We start from the raw sequence: 22410 nt of genomic DNA on the forward strand, positions 1-22410 counted from the left end.
ATAATTTCCTTGCTTTTAGGTCTGACAAGATGTTCCACCACCTTCATATTTTGCCTGGAATCAACTATTACTCCTAGAAGTTTGTTTTTTTATTAGAAAGTGTCACTTAGAAACCACAATCGGGGTTCAAGGGGAGCTCATCACTACCGGGTTGTCAATGATCAATGTGCATATTCCTTGAAACAGCAGTTCCATTCCCAGGTTCTTACTCAAAACAAGGCAAAGAAAATATATGGTCAAAATATTCATAGAGGCATTATTTGTAAAAATCTCAAACTAGAAACAACATAAGTATTTATCAACTATAGAATAAATTATATAAAAGAATTCTATATAGCAATGAAACATATCAAACTATGACTATTTGTAAAAAATATGATAGACACAATACTGGGCAATCTAAGAACAGATAAATATTGTATGATTACATTTATGTCAAGTTTTAAAAAACAAGACTAACCTATGGTAATAGAAATTGGGATAGTGCTTACCTTTGGATGAGTAATCATAGGGAGGAAACTTCTGTGACGCCATCAATGTTCTTTTTAAATATTATAAGTGTGTTAACTTTGGCAAAAACATTGATTTATATACTTTCTTGGATCTGTGTTATACTTCAATAAATTTCAAGTGGCAGCAAATTATGGCAGTCCTTCACCAAGGTGCATCCTTCCTACCTGGTGGTTTACACTGGATTACACCTCGTATCTTTAATGTCATTTTCCATCCTGCACCCTTTTTATGAACCTGTGATTCATCCACTGACCACACTGATCCTCCTCCTCTAACCTCTCCAGCAATGTGGTAGCCCAGGCTGTGGTCAATGATGTGAATTACAGATGTAGATAGAGAACAGTTGCAACAGGAGCTACTACGATGACAAAAGCTGTAAGGAAAGGGGAGGGTTTTCCCCATTCAATGCAAGAAGTATCAGCATCCCAAAGATTAAATTGTCATAGAGTTTCCATAGTTATATAAAAATGGAAATGTATCAAGATTTTAAATCAGTTGTCATAGAAGTGTCTATGGTCCTTTTGCTGTGAGGAATAATCTAAATTTAACAGAAAGAGTAGTCAGAGAAACTTAACACATCAAATGTTGCCCCAGAAAATGCTAATCAATGTAATTATTTAACCCGTTAACATTTGAGTTGCCGTATCTCTTGCTAGCCTTTTATTTACTCCGTAACACTCTGTATATACAACCAATGCTATATTTTGGATGAATTGGTACATCGATCAATCGAAATTGAAATCAGTAACTGGTGAAATTCTACTGAAAATATCAACTTTGTTGCTAGACTAAAACACATTAGGAATTTTAAACAATAACAAAGAAAAAACCAAATAGTGACCAGTTAATTATGTTAAATTGTTTTTACAGAAATAGCTTAAATGTTGTCCTCTCCTCATATGCTATCAATTGCTGTTCAACCAAGGGGAAATTTCGATCTCTGGAGAGTAAATATTTATTGATTAGTACACCGACAGCAATTACATTGAAATCAAGGCTGGTGAGTAAAACCTGTAAGTTTTTAAATAACCAGATGAGAGCTCGCTGGAGAATACCTATCACGTATTTGTTCTCTCTGTTCCCTGATATTGTGTGAAGCCAGAGTATTTCCATGGAGTGAGAGCTCACCTTCTCTATTCCAAAGCTACAGTCTCTGTCCACCTGAAACAGGTGCCAAGAGTCCAGGTACACAGTGCCTTTTCTTTCTTTATTGATTTTAATTCATGCATCTGATGAACACCATGAACTGTGGACACTTTGCCCAGTGCACACTTTCTTCAATAGTGAATGAGCCAGAGGTTTTTCAGATGCTATTTTACCTTTACACATGGTGTTTTAAACATCAAAATTGGTTCCAAGCCAGAACTTTAACCAAAGTTCGATATTAAGATCTGGAAAACTAATAATTTCACTGCAAATAGATGGGGGTTTTATTAAAAAATCACATAATGTACAGTAGTTTGTTGATTATTAAGCTGTCCGCTGGATGACGCCATATACTCATCCCTCCACTAGAGGGCACCCTCATAATTAGTTTAAGCTCAAGAAAGCTTAAACCAGGCTTTCCATGATCAGGCAAGTGAAACTTTAGAAAAACATAAATATATTAGATACAATCAGTGTAGAGCATACAAATATATACATACCTAATTAAAAGTTTATATGACTGGGGAGACTTATGGCCACAAAAGAAAATTCTGAGTTTTATTTTTTATTGATCTATTCCCATTATCTATACAGTCACACACACACACACACACACACACACACACACACACATCCTCACCTCATTATCTAAAGGACTGCAGAACTAGAAAGCAGCCTCATAAATCAGAAATCTTATCTTCGTTTTATTGGCAGACACACTGAGGCTCAAGGAGGAGAAATGATTTGCCCACATTTGCTTCATGAATTGATTCTGGAATCAGAAGCCGACTTCATCTCCCTTGATTCGGCACTGCATGCTCTACTCACTATGCTTAATTTTAGGATATTGTAGAAGTTGAGAAAAGAAATAAACTGCTGTTTCTGAGATTTCAGAAAACAACATCTGCATTGTTGGTACAAAACAGCACACGCCCGTGCTCCATTTGTCTGCTGATTTTTCTTTTCCCAGGTTCTATGTTTTAGCCTCCTTGGGTTTCTGTCTTTCTCTTTGTGAAACCAATGGGATAACAGTTTCTGCTCTTGAAAACCCAAGGGCCTTTGCAAGTACTGGTGAAATAAATTTCTATAAAAAGGACAGAAAATATTGCATCTCCTCCCCCACCCTCAGCTTCAGAGAGAAAGCTCAAGATGTGCATAATAAATATGTTGTTGCAGATGCTGTTTCTAAACTCTACAAGGGGCTTGATAAAAATGCCTGGACTTTAGATATGGGTGTTATATCCTACAAAAGTAACCCTTATCCTATAAAGGTCTAATTCTGATTGGTTGACTTAAAAATGTTTGCTTAGAGATAAATTCCTTTCTGTACTACAGAAACTGTAAGTAGGCATACCTTTACAATTTTAAGCCAGAAGGGAATTGTAACATTTCCTTTTCTAGCATCTGCATGTAGTATAACAATTGGAATGGTGTCCTTATTTCTACAAGAAGCTCGAGAGGCTTGTCTCATAGAAATGAACAGGGTTCCGAAGCCAGGGCCTGCTGCCTACATGCCTTTGAGCTAAGAGTCAGGAAGTAATGGTCTTTCCTTTGCTGTTAAGTTGCATTCTCCTCCACAAACTCACACATTTCTTGCCTGAAGTTATTTTAAATGTTAGGTTTGCTGTGGTTATTCCTGCCTGATGGATCGAGGTTTGGTAATTGCATCTGTCTTCTTGATCAATAGGCTTGGTTTTGAAGTTGACTCACTTCAGGCCACTGGCCTGTGTTAGAGACCACTTGGAGATGGGGGGCTGGTCATATTCTATCTGGAGGGGTCATCCTAAATCTCTGGGCATGCCTTTGCTCCCACTGCCTGGGACCCTAGAGGAAACTATTGCTTCTCTGGTCACAGCTGACAGCCACAGATCTTCGACAATAGGTGGACATGTGCATAAATGAGAGAAATGTCATCTCTTTTCCTCCAGGACCATAATTTTTGGCAATCTAAAATGGGTTCACTTATAACAATATTAGCTGGTAACCAGAGAATTTAGAAAAGAAGACCTACTGTGTTCTCTGTCTTGATTGCTTCCATAGATCAATGAGCAAAGGCCTGAGGTCATGAGAGCAGTTGAGTTAGCTGGTTCTTTTCTGTGCTTCTCTCACTCCTGTTGCCTGCTTTTATCACAGTTCTGTCATTTTGCATTGTAATCAAGGACTTCCTTTCCCTGGTCCTCTTCGGAGCTGTGTGTACTTCAAGAGCGGGACCTCCTCTTGTTTTTCATCTAACTTCATTACTTGGCACAAGGCCTGGTGCATAAAAACAAGCCAGTAAATGTTTGTTAAATGAATGAATGGGGAAAAGCCTATAAAGGTAAAGAAAAATATGACAATGTAAAGGTTAAATGTTTGCAAAACTCAAACATGGAAAATAAATAGTATAAGGAAAAAACAGTTGCCAAAAATCCTTGGCCCAGTCTGTGTACACATTCAGCCTCTCATACTGGAATGAAATCCAGTAAATATATGTCCACTCGCCTGAGTGTTAGGCTTAAATCCTTCAGAGCAGAGCTCTAAAAAAGCCCATATGGTATTACAATATACTATGTATTGGGGAGGGGGGCAGTGGAATAACACAACACAATGCAACACAAGGCACAATGATCTTTTTTATTGCACAATCTACAGAAAGTCAAGATTTACAAAATCTTTTTGGCTAGAGGATGTAGGAAACAAGATTGATTTTCTCAAGTGAAGGAGTAAAGACCCCAGGAGGGACATGAGATTTTTATGTTTATCTCACAGGAGCTTAGATTTTAAAGGCTGGGAAACAATAACTTGGCATAAATTATTCTTCTGTTCTGAGGTCCTCTGCTCACTCTGAAGTTGCAGAGTCAACAAAACCCGAGGGCTCTATTAAGCAGGGGAGGTTATTATCCACTTGGATAATAACCATTTCTGAGGCGCGTGTGGAAATGGCCACACAACTCAACCAGGCATCTGTATTTGGTAGGAGCGTTTGTTATTTGCCTCCTCCAGCCCTAGATATAGTATGGAGTTCAGGGTCTTGTCATATTTGGATCTGGACATGGCCACTTGCCTCTCTCCTCCAGTCCAACTGAAGCATAAACTCTTGCAAACCTTCTTCCAGGGGACTTTCTCGTCTTACCCTGCCATTTAGTCACTAAAGGATAATCCAATCCATATTTGGTTTTACCTACAACTCTAATTGGGATAGCCCTTTCCAATTTAGGAAGTGCTACTACATACATAGTTTTAAAAAGAAATTAAAGAAAAAGAAAAGATCAGCAGTTAACTTGAGAACTGTACAGTGCAAAGTTGCCCCAGTGGGGAGGAATCTGAATGTTCCCAAGACTTCTCAAACTAAATACCAGTCTATGGGAAAGATACAAAATAGAGTAATATACCAAATGATACTGGAGAGACTCCATCAGTTAAATGGTAGAAAATTTACAAGACAACTCATGTGGGTCACTTAACAATTGGCATGGAAGAAGGGGTGGGTGATGTGTTATAGATGAAGAGACTTAGTGACAAGTCAATCAAGGGCGATGTATGGATCTTTCTTGGTTCCCAATTTAAAAAAAAAAATCATTGCCAAAAGACATTTTTCAGACAACTTGGGAAGTTTGAAATGATAGTAAGGAATTTTTAGTTAATCTTAAATTTATTTAAAAATGATTAATATTTTGGGGGGCCTCCCTGGTGGCGCAGGGGTTAAGACGCAACCTATGAAGCTATCCATAATCACTGCAGCACGAATTTGATCCCCAGCCAGGGAGCTACCCACATGGTGCAGCAGGCCTCTCCTGACTTGTCCACTGCTGCCCTCCATAGTGTATTTCAGTCAGTCTGCTTGTTCTGTTCCCCACTCTGTCTCTGGTGAATCCTCTCACCCCCCACACCTTTGGCCCATACCCCACTTCTTGTATTCATAAATAAATACATCTTTTAAAAATGGTTAATTTTTATAAAATGGGTATTCTAGTTATGTTAAGGAAATTTGAAGTTTATAGCTATATATTGAAGTATATATGGGAGAAACAGTATTATGGCTAGGATTTGGTTTAAAATATTCTAACAAAAACAAAGCCAAAACAGGGAGTGTGTATTTGTATATACACTGATAAAATGCAATTAGCAAAATCTGACAATTGTTTGACTGACAAATACCTAGAGGTTCCAGTTTAATAATTCTCTGCTGCTATTAATATTTGATCATTTTTTAAAATGTATGATAAAAATAAACTTTTTCTTAATTTTAAAAATAAAGAGAACAGGATGGAGTTGACAACAGTGTTGGATTCTGCAGGGGGATAGAGCAAATGAGTAAAATTTCCCATATTCATTTAGTGATTGGAGGTTGTTAGAAATATTGGTGAGAGCTGCTCTGAGGTCGCATGGGAATAAAAGGACATTCAGAGTTGAGAGTCGTTTTTTCCCAATAGGAGAGACTTAGAGTTTTAAAAAGCTGATGCAATGAGAGGTTGAAATTACTGAAGAGAGAAAATGTAAGCAATAGGGTAGAGTTCCCAACAAAGATGGAGAGGGTGGGGTTCATGGTGCAGGAGCAGCACTGACATTGGACAGTGGAAAAAGGATAGAAAGGATGAAGTAGTATATAGTTCATATGTTTGGATCAGAAGAAGTGGGATTGGTTTTCCAATGACCTCTGATTCCTGTACAAAGTAGAAGAGTTCTGGATAAGAGCCACATAAAAAAAAGTAACATAGAATTTTAAAATCTTGTTGATAAGTGGTATTTAGTTCCACCACACTGTCCCAGGAGCACTCAGTTGTTAGGGTTCTGGCCTAGGGAATCTCGGTGCATCCTGGTTGAGGTTTTGCCTGACAGGATGAAAAGGATATAAGACAGGGAATTGAGGGCATTAATAAGAGTAACTATGGATGTACTGAGCAGCTTTAGCTGGGTATAAAAGGATACCTTGTGAAAAGTTGAATAGTTTTTAAGAAAGTAGAGGGTCATGGATCCCAATTAAAAGATCTGAAGATGTTACTTGGTGAGTATGAAGGGCAGTCCATTGTGGTGGAGGAAGGAGATACTAATCATCAACTTTGGAAGTAGCATTTCTGGGAGATATGACAAAGTGTTGATGTCATTTTGTTGAGTGTTGCATTCAGTGAGTGGGATCCTTGGATGGCCTCTGAGAAAAGTTTTGGTTGAATTCCCCTTTCAGTTGGTCACAGGGATGTTATTGAGAAGACTAAGATATTTGCAGGTTATATTGTAAAGGGACAAGTTCATTAGGAAAAGGAGATAGGAAAAGAGAGGGACCTGCATAGTCACAGTCGGGCTACAGAGCTGCGTTTGCCGGTGCAGAAATTGTCCTGATACACTGTTCTTTTGGGGAGGGATTCATTCCTTTGTGGAATTGTTATCTATTGTTAAGTTAATCACTTTTAGGGTGTGACAGGTTGATTTACAGGACTTGGGATTTACTGGCTCTCAATCTGCATAACCCCACCTCTGGTCTGTGCTTCCAGATACCTTCTATAGCAGTGTGCTCTTAAGGATTTTCATTTTTATTGTTGGTTTAACAACTATATTAATCATTTTTACCCCCACCTCCAGGTTCTGGTCTTAGACTCTATCAGCATGAATGTGGCAGCAGGGAGTGGAGGAGGCCAAAGGCTAGCTCAATTGGCAGTCACTTTGCAGCATTAACAGGAGTTCATCCAAGAAGCAAAATTTCTTTGCCCCATCAATTGTAGACCCCAAATACTATGCTGTGATAAAGCAAGACTCTCAGAGGAAAAGGAAATTGTTCTTTTTAGCACTTTTGGAGGCAATAATACCCACGACAATAGTGTTGTCACCTTGAACAGTTGGCATCCCTTTCCCCAAAGAACACCTGCACTATTTTTCCTCCTTGCACATGAGAAAGGGGTGGGTAGACATTTAGATGTCCCATTAAGAACAATAGGAATGAAAGTCAATATTTATTTAAAATAGGGATCCTAGAAGTTAATTGTCTCTCAATTTGCCTTTGAGGCTTAGAAAGAGGCAGCCAAGAGACCCCATGGACCAGGAGGCAGGCCAGGACTCCTGGGGCCCAAGGTGGCCCCATAACTCTTCCTCCAGGTCTGGGAATGTCTGCCGAGAGGAAGAAAGCTCAGGACAGCTGCTCTCACAAGAGGTCTCCTTCCCTGGGCCATGGTGCGGACTTCTTACTAGGGTGCCAGTGCAGATGCCAAGGAGTGCTGGGCCTGGGGCAGTCACTCTATAGGGCTTGACCCTCCCCTGGGGTAGCTCATGGCCACTCTGTAGCTGACCTTAGACGATGGCTACTATGCCCACCAGGGAGGTGGGACACAAGCGGGAGGATGCAAAGTGTGTCTCCTTGTCTTTCCTGCTTGCACCAAACTTTGTGCTCCAGCCAATCTCTGTCCCCCAAGCATCCAATAGCAAAGCGTCTCCACACTTTGTTCTCGGATTGCTGCCATCACTTGACTCTGTGCACATCCTTAGGTTTCTTGAGGTTCAGTTGGCAGCAAGGGACCAGGGAGAATCAAAAAACCCTCTGCAGAGTGCCTGCCATCATTTCTTTTGAACATTATTTATAGTGCAGGGTTCTATCTCTGAGCCCAGAGAGAGAAAACTGAGCAAATAAAGGGTTCAACTTTCATTTTCATTGGATAAAGACAACTGAATTAGAAGAAATTGAAGCCAAAGAAAAGGCAAAACACAGTTGACACATTTAAATATTACAGTATTATTAATGCAAACACAAAAGGTTTGTTAAGTGCTTTATAAATGAAATGCTTCCTTCAGGATAAATACAAATTTTCAAGGGGTCCTTCAAGGTGAAAGGGGATGAGTAATTCTCCGGGGCTATGGAACTTCTAAAAGATGGAGTGATCATCCTCATTGCTAGCTGACATTCACATCACAGATAAGCTCCAAATTCTTTTTCTCATACACACTCTGGAGACCAAGGTACACCTTGGAAATATTAACACACTCATTCATTTTCATTATTAATAGATAGACAGATCAACCCACAGGGTTATAATCTATTAGCAATCATGAGCTATATCCATAATTTGTCTTAGCAAGAGTTCACAACATAATAAATATTCCTTAAATCATTTTAGAACAATGATTACCCTGGAATCCTCTAACTTTACTCTCAACACTGAACCCGCAGAGACTCACTTGCTCCTGATGAGTTTATACTGCCTTGCTTTTGCACCACTACTCGCTCAGGGAAATGCCAATGCAGTTCTATTTTGTCTATGATATCCAAATTCTTAGAGATCATACCACTATACTCTGTCCCAGGGCTCAGCCAGTTTTTAGGGCACATATAAAAGTTTGTAGTGAGAAAACATTCTATACATAAAAAAACAAGTATACTTTGCTATGTCATTTACAAGGGCCAAGTAGGGCTTGGACACTGACTGGAAGGAGATTATTTTTTCGCTGTCCCCATTACGTGGATCCATCATGGCAGTATCTGGGATAAGCATGGTTTTAGGATCTGGGCAGTGTTAGGTCCCATGAAGTCTTGGCTACAGAAGGTGGATCTGAAAAAATTAAAGGGGGGAGGAACATTAATACGATTCCAAGGGTGAGGACAGAAGACATTGGTCTTCAAATTTCATGAGCAATTATTATTTTGTAAACACTTTTGCAAATATAGAATTGATTTTTTTAATCATTCCTTTAATTACAGAATTTCAAGGCATACACATTTTCACATTAGTTGAGAATTTCAAACTAGATGTGTTTTTTAAATGCCATGCACAAAATTTAAACTTTATGTGAACATGCATGTGAAAAAGCAAGACTTACTTATACCCATATATTCCAGATTTATCTATCACCATTTCTGCTCCCAACTTATTCTGAGAATGTCCAAAGGAATGTTCCTTCCAAATGAACGTTATACTTGTAACGTTTCCGACATTAACATCTGCATCAATTAATTTTGTGTAAGTCATTCCCGGCTCAAGTGTTCCACTGCAAGCAGAAAAAATCAGACTCAGAAGCTTTCACTGGTTACTTGCAAAGCTAAAGTGGGATACTGCCTTCGCGTGGGTCATGGGAAGGAAGAGCACTTGCTGATGGGGGTTATTTTTTTCCATTCTCATTATCGCCCATCAGTATTGCACAGTTCTGGAGCTTAGAAGTGTGAGGTCAGTAGGAAGTCTGATGAGTTGATTTTTAGAAGTGCTTATCTTGATGAATTTTCTATAACGAAAGATCTGGTCTTGGCTTTGTAGTGTTAGAAACCAGATTTTATCGACACCAGAAATGATCAAACTGGCAAAGACAGATTAAATTCATACAAAACTGATCTGTAAACCAGAAGTCTGTTTAGCAGCTGTCAGTAGCAAAATGCTTCCCTTTTATTAAGTAAACATTCTACACATCTTTATCTGTATAGAAATCTTAGTTAATTAAAACAGTGCTCAAGAGATGTATTGGTGAACATTGCAAGAGACCAGAGAGAAGTGGATTATTTTGAAACAGAAGGAAATTTTATCTGAACCAAAATTAGACCAGATGAGACTTCTCGATTTCTATTATTTTCTTTTTCCTTTCTTAATTTATCATCTCTTTCTTCTAACTGGACGGGAAGCTCCACGAAAGTAAGGCCCTTGTCTGTATCCCATCATGAGAACAACGCCTGGTATCAAAGACATTTAGGTGTTTTGACTGAAGTTGGGGACGAAGCCAGCACATACTCATTTAACTGACTTCATCCCAAGACATCTTCAGGCTACTGTGAATCAAAATGCTTAATTCTCCTGAAGAGGATCGGGTAACTACACAACAGCATTTCAAACAGCAAAGGAAGCAGATATGTTGCAGCATTCTCACCAATGTGAAAGGATAGGAACGTCACATCTGTCCCCACCTGTCCCAGCCACAGCCATTGTGTGCAGGACACAAGCTGCACAGCCTCAGGCAGAGTCAGAGAGACAGACTGTGGCCCTGTGTGTTGAATATTTTCAGAGGAACTGCTTACTGGAGAGCAGCAGAAGTGAGATGTGCTCAGACAGGGTGTTTGGAATAGGGAACAGCATGGGTGAAGTCAGGAAGGGGGCACCCTCAGGGTATCTGCTGAGCTGGAGATGAACAAAGCCAACATGGAAGACACGCCAGAAAGGAGCCAGGGGATCAACCAGGACCTGCCACGGCCTGAGCTCATGTTTACAAGCAGCTCCATTAGGGCCAAAGGGTGTGTCCAAACTCTACCAGGGGGATTGAGGCAACCGACAAGACAAGCACCAAATCACTGCTTCTTGTGCCTTTACCCAGTATTTAAAGATATGAACATCACAGAAGCAGAACATCGAACCCATTCATCAGTTCGTAAAAAGGTCACAGCTAATTTGTGTGAATGATATTAATTCTGAAATGCATTATAGAATGAAATCACGAAAGTGAAATATGCAATGCAAAACTGCTAAGGCTGATCAAAGAAAAGATTAAGGACAACTCAAGATAAAGGGGGAATTTAGCACAAGATGCAGAGTGAATGGCTCTTGTGAATTATTCCTATTGTTGACTATTTTAATAGATGGCTTATGTCTGTGGGTACTACTATGGCAGCTTATTAGAAATTTGGCAACTGATATGAATGTCTTCTTTCATAAATCATTTGTGATCTATACAAATAAAACATATGCTCACACTTTTATAACCTTAAATGGATTGGATGAAATATATCTTTTTTATGTCAATTTTTTCCTCTCTCTTTTTTTATCTAGATCTACAGTTTCATGTCATCATGTCCTAACATTTTCTGTTTGTAGCAGAATTTGTAGAGAAAATAGAGCTTATGCCTTCTTCTTCATATCTGGAATATGTGACCTAACCAGGAAAGTCATATGTTACATGATAGCCTGTGGCACTGTGGGAAAGGCAAAGACAGCTGGGTAACTACTAACCACATGCCCGGCGCCAGGGGATCTGTGTCCCTTCTTCCCTACCTGGTGATGGCAAACTCTCCTGTTTTCCCAGTTGTTCCACCTACAAGGAGAAATAAGCTGCCTTCGGTGACATTGTTTCCACTGAGTTTGACAGACAGTTTATGTCTCCAACCTGGAGATAAGGAAGAAACGAGAGAAAAATGAAGGCTTAAAGAAAACACGTAAAAAGCATGATGTCCTGGGCATTTCAACATAGGCGCAAGTTTTAGTTAATGCAGATCAAGGTGATGCATGTACATGACAAAATACAACTGGTGCTTCGTGGCTCAAGTCCCTTTGGGCCCCTGTCTCATCTGATCTTTGTCATATATGGTGTCAAAATGGCATCCTCCTTCTTCACTGTCTTTCTTTTCTTGACTCTGAACTGCCACCCCAACCAATTTTCCTTCCGTCTCTGCCCAGTCCTATCTCTTTTGGAGGAGCCTCTTTCTCTGCCCTCCCTTCCCACATTTTTTAAAATTTTTATTTTATATATTTTTTACATCATTTTTTCACTTTCTTCGCTTCCCACTGGATGTCCTTTTCTTGAGTAATTACACCCCCATGTTCACAGCTTTGACTGCTGTCTAAGAGCAGGTGATTCTCAGGTCTGTCTAGCCCATCCTGGTCTCCAGAGGCTGAGACCCGCTGCACAGCCCCAAATCCTAAAGGTCTCGCAACCCCAACATGCTAGAAACCGAGCTCCCAGCCCTCTCACTCAGCATCTCTTCCTGTGTCACCAAGTTCAACGACGCACCACCCGGCCAGAAGCACCCTCGACATCCCTCAATCCTTTCTTCACATTGCTTCTTGCTTCTCCCTCTCACCCATCTGTCATCTCTCTGCTTCAGCCTGGATAGTTGCAGCAATTCTTTTGCTTTCCTCCCTGCTCCGTTGAGATGTCGTGTACATGTAATACCATGTGCTGAAAGCGCACGTCATGACTTGATATGCACACATATGAAGTGATCACCACAATAAGGTGAGTTAGCACATCCATCAGCCCACACAGTGGAGAGGCCACAACTGTTCTAACAGGCCCTTCTGCCTTGTTTTGTCCCCTCCAATCTCTGTAGCTAAAGGAGTGATTTTTCTTTTTAAAAAATCAGATAATTTTATTACCCTGCAGTGGCTTTCCTTTAGCTCAGAAGAGCCCAGACTCCCCACATGGTGCACAGTTTCATTATTGAACCCAATTTGTCTTGCCCGCCTCATGCTATTCCCCTTGGGGTCTCCACACTGCTGGCTGGGCAGCTCCTGCCTGAAGATCCTATTTCCTTTCCCTTTCATTCATTGTTCAGGAGTCCCCTTAGGCATCTCTTTTCCTCAGAGACTCCCCTGGCCTGGTGGTAGAAGTTTCTCCTCTGAGCCTCTCCTAACAGAAAGTTTGGAACACAGGACGGAAGCGGAGGCTTTTGTTTTTGCTGCCATTCCCAGGAGCCTGAGCGCACTGTATCATCTTCCCCTGCAACCTCAGAGCCTGGCCTGGTGCCCAGTCATTTAGTAGAGACTCAGTAAAAACTGTTCAATTTTTAAAGATAAGTACTTAAAGCATTACAATAAAACCGAGCTACAATACTTACGGGCAAATGGGGAAAAAGTCCCTGTGTTTAAAAAATAATATGATCTATTAGGTTTCATATTTTTGAGCTGAAATCTATCAGCAAAATGACCCATCGTTGGGCAACCTTCTTTGGGACAATGGAAGCAAGTTCCCTGGTGACAAAAAAATAAGAGGTAATTAGAAATGTAATTAGAAAGGTTGACCTTCGGTAAACTTATGCGCTGCATATTATTAAACTATAAAATCTTTCAAATCTAAATAAAGCATGTACATTTAAAAACAACTAGGTTGCCTATCAGGCCACCCTCCCTGCTTTCAAAATAAAGGAAAGCAAAATAAAAACTACCGAGGGAAAGGATAAAGCAGACTGATAGGAAGTGGGCCAATGATACGAATAGATAATCCACAGAAGAGAAAACGCACATAGTCAATGACTACGATTGGGAAAGACACTCGTCTCACGTGTTAAGTTGTGAGAGATGTGCGAATTAAAACAAAGTACAATTTCATCCTCAGATTTGCAAGACTTAAAATGATCGGCAATATAAGCACTGATGAAGACATGGGACAGAGCATTCTCGCTTGCTTCTGAGGAGAATGCAAATTGACAGGCATTGCAGACAGCAATTCAGTAATGTCTAATAAAGACAGAAATGCACATATGCTTCAATGACTTCACTTCCATTACGTGCCATAAAGAAACTTCCTCGGAAGTTCGTAAGAAGGCATGCAGAGGTGTTTATGGCAGAATTGCTTTTGATAACAAGAATTGGAAATAGCCAAAACGTGCATTAGTAGAGGCATGAGCGAATCAACAGTGGCTGATTCCTACAAAATAAGTACAAGAGACGTATTTTCATCAAAACAGATCTCAAATTTACAAAAGTCAATGAAAAAAGCAAATCCTGAAAAATACTAACACAATGATGTCATTCTTACCTATATATGAAATTCACTTCAAACTTTGCTTTGGGGGGTGTGTGTGAAAGGAATATTAGGAACTGCAAGTTTATTTGTCTGTTTTAAAATCTACAGCAAAGCTAACAAAATGTTAACATAAAAAAATCTGGGTCGCAGTGTTTTGCGTATTTTCTTCTTTAGGTTTTGAACCTTTAGATTTATAAACCATGGATATTTAAGCTGGGATTATAATAAAACATTTTAAACTCCCATTTTTTTTTTTTGGTGGGACCCTCACCGGTGGCCGGGGATCGAACTGGCGCTGCAGAGGCTGCAGGCAGCCTCGCAACCCAGCGCTCAACCGCTGTGCCACCAGCGGAGGCCCAACTCCCATTTTTAAACAAGAAAAATTCTAACAACAACAATAATAATAGGTCATATTATTGAGAGCATAGCCTGTACCGCCACTGTTCTGATCTACAGGTATCAAATGCGATGAATCCCCACAAAGTCCCTTATTATGTTGATGCCTTTAGTCTTTTACTTAACAGATGAGGAAAGTGCAGCAGAGACAAGTTAACCAAGTTGCCTGCGTTCGCAAATCCAGTCAGTGACGGTGGGAGAATGTGAACTGGCCAGCCTGGCTTGAGAGCCCCTCTTGTATTTTATTTCATTTCCTTCATTTCACTTCATTTTTATGACTATTTGGTAAAAGTACAATAAAACGCATCAAGGAAATTGACACAATGTTCTCTGGTCTCTACCCGTAATGAGCCTCCGTGTCACAGGAGCCTAAGGGTCTCCCATCTGGCAGATCGATCCCCTTATCTCTGAAGGTGACTTTCTCTGCATGTTTCACCTGCTTTCAGTACAGTTAATGCCGAGACGCCTTTAGACACTCATGGCACCTCTGGGGCTGGAAGAAGGAGGCGTGGAAGTTGGGGGTCAGAGGGGAAAAGCCAGTGTTTGGCGGGCAGGCTCCTGAACAGGCAGTTGAGCCGATGGCCCTTGAGGAAGGACAGCTGGCTCAGGGAGTGAGGACAGCTCAGGGCGCCACCGTGCTCTGTAGCAGGAGGGGCAGGACCCTGTCCCCACAGCTCCTCACCACTGGGTGCCAGGACTTCCAAGAAACTTCAGCTGAAATACCACCTTCTTCTACCCTGATAAAATGGGATTAGGTTTCTAAAGTCTGAGAAGGAAAACCTTTCCACTTCCCACTACAAAAGAGATTTCCTTCCTCTTTCATAATGTTAACCAAATGAAAAAATATGTTCCGCTCACATCTGGCTCGTGTGCTTCATGACGCAAGCAAAATCAGATTTGGTATGTTGATGAGTGAGGGGCTCCTGTGAGCTAGCCTGCCTTTGTTGTGCTTTGTATAAATAACTGAATTTTAGTAAAACAATTTACATGTTTCAACCAAATAGTGATGTGTTTGGTTGTAGCTCTTGATTGGTTCAGCCTGCTCAGGATATCTTTGAAGATGATGTTTAAAATATATGCCAGAAAAGGAGGATCTAATTACTGCATAACAAATAGCCCAAAAAGCAAAATTGGATATAATCTTCAAAAAAGCTGAAACAACCAGAATGCAAATAGCAGGTTTTGTTATTTAAGCCCTTCAGCAACCCAGCTACTGTTCACTACTCAGCACAGAAAGCATCTATTATTCCCCGAAATGGCAGCTGCTATTTTTTTTGCCACAAACTCAAAGTCCTAATTTTTAGTTGGCTGATCATGCTTCAAAAATGACTTGCTAATTAAATTCCATGGCAAAGTGCTTTACTTACTGCTGTAAAAGATTCGTAGGATCTACAAGGGTAAGCAATAAAGGCATCGGGATTGAGAATGCTTTCAATATAGAAGCGGTGACTTCGGGCGTGGTTGCAATCAAAGAAGGAAACCACTGCTGTGAAAACAATTTCCAATTAACTGAGAGCGATGGACTGATGAACAGATAACTGATAATATAAACTATGTCTTAGAAAAAGCAACTTTAAATGACAGTTTCTTGTGTTGGGGTAGGAGGGTTGAGCCAGCCAGACCCCCTGCGTGGAGACATGCACTTACACATTTATTCACGTTACAAGTCATTTTCTTCACACCAAAGAATTCTCTGTGTGAGTCTAAAGGCACATTCATCAAGGTAAATACACAAAAGCAGAGGTCGATGACTTTGTGACATTAACATCCCGAACACTTTCCAGATCTCTGACATAAGCACTTAAAGCTTAAAGAATCCAACTTAAGTCAGTCAACTCTGTCTCCCCATTTCTGCAGAAAGAACTAAATGCAATTCCTATTCAGTCACAAAGCAGCCTGCCAGGTAAACCAGCTTCAGCTAAGCTTCAAGGTGACCGGTCAGCAGCATTATAAAGAATGCTAAAGACAAATTGGCTTTGTTATTGTCAGGCATGCACCTCAATGTCACCAACAGCGAGGATTATTGTACCATAAATAAGACAGATCTGCATTCACCTTGCATTGTGGAGTTACCAAAGCGTTCTAGCCATGGGTGTTTTCTTTATATGACAACATTTTCCTGTGAGGCATGGACTATTGTTCCAAAGCTCAGCTGCCTTTAAGAAAGTAGATTTTGGTTTCACTATAGATAGCATCTCATTGCTTCACAATAGTGGCCTTCTGTGTCCAATGAATTACTCCAGGTCCTCTCCCTTTGCCATATCATATTACTCTTGCTCCCTTCAAGACATGCAGCCTATTTTTTCATTCCCCACCTATCCCAAAGCTAGTCATGTGACTTGCTTTGACCAACAGAACATGGAGGAATGGACATTATGCAAATTCCAGGGCCTTGGTGCAAAGAAACCATCCAGCATCCTCTCCTGTTACCTTGGAATACAGCCTCCGTGTTTAGAAATCCAGGGACACTAGCTGGGGAGACTGGTCATGAAGGATAACAGACCATTCAAAGAAGAGTGCCAGCGGCCTCCCCGGTGGCGCAGCGGGTTGAGTGCAGCACTGTGAAGCTGTCCGGAGCCTCTGCAGCGCGAGTTCGATTCCCGGCCGGCCAGGGAGAAACCCACATGTCGTGGCAGACCTCTCTTGCCTCGCCTGCTGCTCCCCTCAGCAGTGCTTTCAGTCTGTCTGCCTGTTCTGCTCCCCACCCTGTCCCTGGTGAATCCTCTCACCCTCCTGCACCTCTAGCCTGTACCCCAGCTATTGTATAAATAAAAATTAAATTTAAAAAAAAATTAAAAAAAAAAAAAACAAAACAAAGAGGAGAGCCAGTTCCAAGACCCCAGGCATGGAGCACATTGTTGGACCCTCCCACCCAGCTTAGTCCAGCCCAGCCCCTAGCTGGATGCAATCACATGAGTCATCCCCATGACACACTGCAAAGCAGATCTTGGCAGAATTCTATTTGAATCTTAAGCCTCTGAATCATGACAATAAAGCCACTGTTCTTATAAGTCACTATGGTTTTTTATGCAATAGATATGCAATGAGACAGCATAATTTCAAAAATGCAATATAATCAGCAGAGGCCAATCATGTTCATCCTTTTTTTAAACAAGAACGTCTCTTACATCAGATCTTTTTATACAGATTTCTATGCCCAGTTAATTGTGGTTTAGACATGTGTATACATTAGAATATTGGGGAACATGATTTTTAAAAGTAAATGGTTTCTTTGTAATACATAAATGTAAAATAGAATATCTTGCAGTCTTAAAGCTCATCTGAAGACAATATGAATGATGAATGTGCTTTTAATCTAATAAAATTGTAGGAAATCTTCTAATGTCTCAAAATGATAGCTTATGATAAGTGTATATTTTACTTGAATTAATTCTTTACAAAATTTCAAGTGCTCTGTGTATAACAAAATGCAGTTATATAAAGGAGTCTGATGGCCCATATTTTATCCAAATAGGAAGGATTTTACATCATTGCAAGGAAAATAAGAAGATAAACAAGTTTTATATAGGCCTTTTAAAAATGAATTTTTCTTATCTGTATGAGGTAGAATTGACTTTAATTCACAGTTTGATTATGTGACTTACCGGTAGATTAATCAGTATTTTTTATTTTAAGTAATCTTTGCATGTGCAAATAGATAATTCCAATCACTTTAACTCATTCAGAACACATACTAAAACTCTGAAATTTACCTCTAATGAAGAAGAAATTCAAGCTACCTCAATGTCATGATCTGTGTGTCTTTCTTCTAGAACAGCCAAGTGAGAGGTCAAATAATGACATCATCTAGATATTCTGACCACATGGGATCAAGTGGTGAGATGTTTAGAATCATTCAGATATTTGTCATCATATAATCATATACTATGTCATTATGCATTATTCTATAGTATGTACAACCTATTTCATTATTTATGTGATGACAAAATGTAGAGATAAGGAGGAATGGAATTTTCAAACAAAAAATTTTTGTGTTTATAACTAAGTGCCTTATAAATATACTATTATTGGCATTATAAAAGGGTAAGTTCTATTTATTTAATATGCAATTAATTTGTGACCCAGAGTGATTCTGCTAAAAAGCCAAACCATGTGTATCTTCTGCTCAAACTCCCCCCATGGCTTCCCTCTCCGTTGAGTAAAAGCTAAAGTCATTTCTATAGTCCATCAGGCCTTTTATTTTCTCCTTTTCCCTGACTCCTTCTCTAATCATGCCCAGGTACTTTCTTCTCTTTCACTCATCTCAACCACAAAAGGTTCTCACTGGAACCTCACACAGGTTCCTGCCCCAGGCCCTTTGTACCTGCTAACCTAGCCCCTTTGCCTGGGAAGCCTGTGTATATAAAGGAGTCTGATGACCCACGTGGTTAACTCTTTCAGATCATCTGCTCAGTAAGGACTCCCCGGCCACCCATCAAAAATGTTCTCTACTTCACTCCCACTGTCACCAGTATATCACATTCCCATTCTGTGCTTTATCTTGTCTTCTTGGCACTGATTTCTTTGTTGTTTTTCTAGAAAAGTAGATTAACTCCTTCAGGGAAGGATGTTTGTCTTCATTCCAACATCTGCTGTTCGAATCAAAGTGTGCCCCTAGCAAGAACTCAGTCCAAAGTTGGATGGATGAACAGAACATGGAGAAACCGTCTCCTGGTTTCTATCAATGACTATCTAGACATTCTGCCGGGCACTGGAGATGCAAAGGTAACTAAGAGACAGTACCTGACCTTGCAGATCTCACAATTGGTGGGAGCTTCATACATGTGACTACTTGGGGCTAAAATGGATTTTGATATTATATTTATATTATAAACAAAAACGTGGCTCCCATCCTGGGAGGGAGCTGAGTGAATGTACAGCAGCAGTCTTCATGTTTTAGAAGATACTTACCTTTCTTATAAACATTGAAATCAAATTTAAATAAAGGTGTAATTAAGTCTTCACATCCTGGCATGTGCTTCCCTCCATTTGGGTAAAAGTCCAGGTGTCCACAAGCATTAATAGTTCCGGCACCTGCAGTAGGTAAAAGCAGAATGAGTGCTTCTAAGATCCTCCTCTGTGAGCCTGGTAGTTTCTGTTTCTGTTGAAAACTGACCAAGCTCAAAGAAGAAGCGAACTCCGTTCGTATGGATGACATCCACAAAGCTGGCGTCTGAGGGGTCCAGCCGGACTTCATTCGGCGTGTTGTGGAAATACGGCCCTGCCGGATCCAGCCCTGGGAAAGAGACCGAGGTCTATTACATGTCACGTTGCACACAACAGTGTTGCTATATTGGAAGGATGGATGGTGAAGGTGGGGTGTTCTCCTTTGACATGACTAATGTAGCACAGGTACATAGACAGGGTCTATAAATGCAGCATCTACGTAGATATATTACAATGTCAGGCTCCTATACACAAGTAAGCTTCTGTCTAGATGATGCCAACCAAGTCAGAACAGTCCAAGAGGCTGTTCTGGGGTCTTCATGTGACTCCCACATATATACAATGAAGGTGGTGAACTGCAGACAACCTCAAAAGCAACATTTATAGGCAAGTGTAAGTAAAAATGAAAGATAAGAACCCTTCAGTATGTAAAAATGAATCTCAAAGCAGGACAGTTAAAATGAGAGAATCCTAGCTCTCCGCTCAGTCTCACATTTCCTATGAACTAAAACTAGAAGTCCAGCCACCCTTGGCCTGACTCAGTCCCCCTATGTCCTCAGAACCCAGGGGTCCAGACTCAGCCCATTGTCTCTGTTCAGTTGTCTTGTGAAGTAAAGGTCAGATATCTCAAAGGCTCTAAAATGCCATCACAGTTCACACATTCGCTCATTTACACAAGAGACAATGGATTATCAAGCACTTACAACGCACCGGGAACTGGCTTTGACACTAGAGAAGGGACAAGGCCTGGTCTTGTCTGCAAGGGCTTCATGTTTCAAGGGGAGGGCACCTCCATCCAGTGTGCTCAGTGCAGAGATAGGTGAGCACAGGTACTGTGCTCATACAAGAGGACAGGTAACCAGCCTTGGACAATGGGCCACGCCAGGGTAAAGGCGGGTGGGAGCCTCCCGGGGGTGGGGGGGGGTGGTGGGTGGTGGTGAAGAGAATACACGGACCCTCCAGGAGGAAGGAGTTTAGCACAAGTGGGGAACTGACTTCTCTGTTTTCAACTGGTTTTATTACACAGCCAACATCATTTTTTGAGTCTCAGTTCCTTTGTTATTCAAGGAACATGATTGTTCAAAAACCACTTAGAAGGAATATTGATCATAACATCCAAATAATATAAATTCTTTGGACCTTCAGAGGACCTCTACACATTTATTGTTTTCTATTTACTTGATAGGACAATTCAGTTAGCAGGAAAAATTGGAGTTTTATAGTATCTGCCTTTGAAATAAGAATTAAGTAAACAAAACTTCAGTGAACTTACTGTAACCCAGGTGGGTTTTCATGTATGGTTGGAATGTGGGTCCCCAGGCTGTGTAGATGATTTAAGACTCTATACACAGCTGGGCCCACACATCCTTTCTCCTGGGCTTGAAAACCTAAAGGGGATTTTTGCCAACCAGTGGCACCAAAGTAAGAATGGTGATGTCAGCAGGTTGGCGTTGCGTTGAGCTGGAATCAGATTGGGATAAGAAAGAGGAAACTTTCCGCAGGAGAAAATTAGTATCTAAGAAGGCTGCAAAGCCAGCGTATTTGAAACTCAAGATGGAATTCTTAACATTTCTAGAAAAAAATCTTAATTTGAAATCAAAATGGTGTGTGTCTGTGTGCACACATGGAACTGGAAGTTTATTGGTTTAAAACCAGAAAGGTACCTACTGTGCACTGTGTCTGCGGTGGGGGCGGGAGCTCAGAGTTTATTGGAAATAACAGGTGTGTAAATACAAGACTGCGATATTTGTATCTATCAACCATGATGGAGGCGTACGCAAGGACAGCACAGAGAATGAGCCGCGCCCAAAGAAGAGGGGGCTGCAGGTGGGCAGTCAACATTGAGGGTGAGAGGGCATGGCCTGCACAAAGGCACAGAAACACAGGAGGACACGATGAAGTGAGAAATGTTCACATGAGAGTGAAGACGTCCAAGGCAGTGGACTGAGCCGGCAGTGGCATGGCAGGGCCTGGACGGGGAGGGCACGCTCAGTGCTCGTGCAAGGCAGAGCTGGGGGCAGCCAGATCCAGGCAGGCGAGAGAGGGCCTGCGTTCCAACAGCTGCCAGGGCACAAGGAGGCACGAGGCCGGTGAAGGAGACATGGAACGGGGAGGGCTTACCAGTTATTCGCCCCAGGCCGGGGGTCCTGGACCCAGCTTCCCCAGCCAGGTGTGCTCCCAAGCTGTGGCCAATCAAGTGCACTTTAGCAGGGGAATATCCAAATTTTTCCTGATGGGATTTTTTAAAAAAGGAAAACTGAATAAGTCTTTTGAAAAGAGGTAGATTGACTTTTAAATAGGCTTACAATGAAAAAGGCATGGATGTGCGTCTCCCTCTTGGGACTGAGGAGGTGACAAGGTGGTCTCGAGCCCACCCACATCCATCTGAATGGAGGGAGCATCAGGTGGGTCTGAGGAAAGCTTTGTTTCTGCTCTTCTCCCCATGCTAAGTGGCCTCCCGGTGACCGGGAGCAAGAGAACAGCCCAGAACTGTATCTTGGCTTCTAGTCCATGCCCTTCCAACTGGTCTCCACCACAGGTCACGGGCACCTAGTCCGTGCTGTTGTCTGCCTCACCCACGTCCATTTCCTCCAAGTCAACTCTACCACACAGGTCTGGCATGAATTTGACTTTCAAAATGGGGTGTTAAGAATATTCACAAAGAGATTATGTGCCCCAAAATTCACACACGCGGGCCTTCATGGGAACAAAGGAACAAGCATTTTAGGTGCATCTTCATTTTTAGGCTCTCTTCGTGATAACAGTAAAAATCAGGCAATTTCCTTCACTTGC

At 41.1% G+C, this 22410-nt stretch overlaps 1 protein-coding gene across 1 annotated transcript in view; it reads right to left on the reverse strand.

Annotated features, from left to right (window-relative positions):
* Nucleotides 1-9088: 9088 nt before the first annotated feature.
* PNLIPRP3 (pancreatic lipase related protein 3) overlaps nt 9089-22410 on the reverse strand; it is a gene marked incomplete at its 3' end in the record, with an annotated part of 28024 nt that continues 14702 nt past the window's right edge. Inside the window, exons 5-12 of the mRNA XM_084244545.1 lie at nt 21739-21847; nt 19568-19687; nt 19363-19485; nt 15819-15937; nt 13148-13280; nt 11586-11697; nt 9439-9606; nt 9089-9170 (exon numbers count right to left, since the gene is read on the reverse strand). Of these exons, the coding sequence (XP_084100671.1) occupies nt 9089-9170; nt 9439-9606; nt 11586-11697; nt 13148-13280; nt 15819-15937; nt 19363-19485; nt 19568-19687; nt 21739-21847 (966 nt within the window). The remainder of the gene's footprint in view (nt 9171-9438; nt 9607-11585; nt 11698-13147; nt 13281-15818; nt 15938-19362; nt 19486-19567; nt 19688-21738; nt 21848-22410) is intronic.

This window comes from Talpa europaea (assembly GCF_964194135.1).
Source record: "Talpa europaea genome assembly, chromosome: 10".
Lineage (NCBI taxonomy): Eukaryota > Metazoa > Chordata > Mammalia > Eulipotyphla > Talpidae > Talpa > Talpa europaea.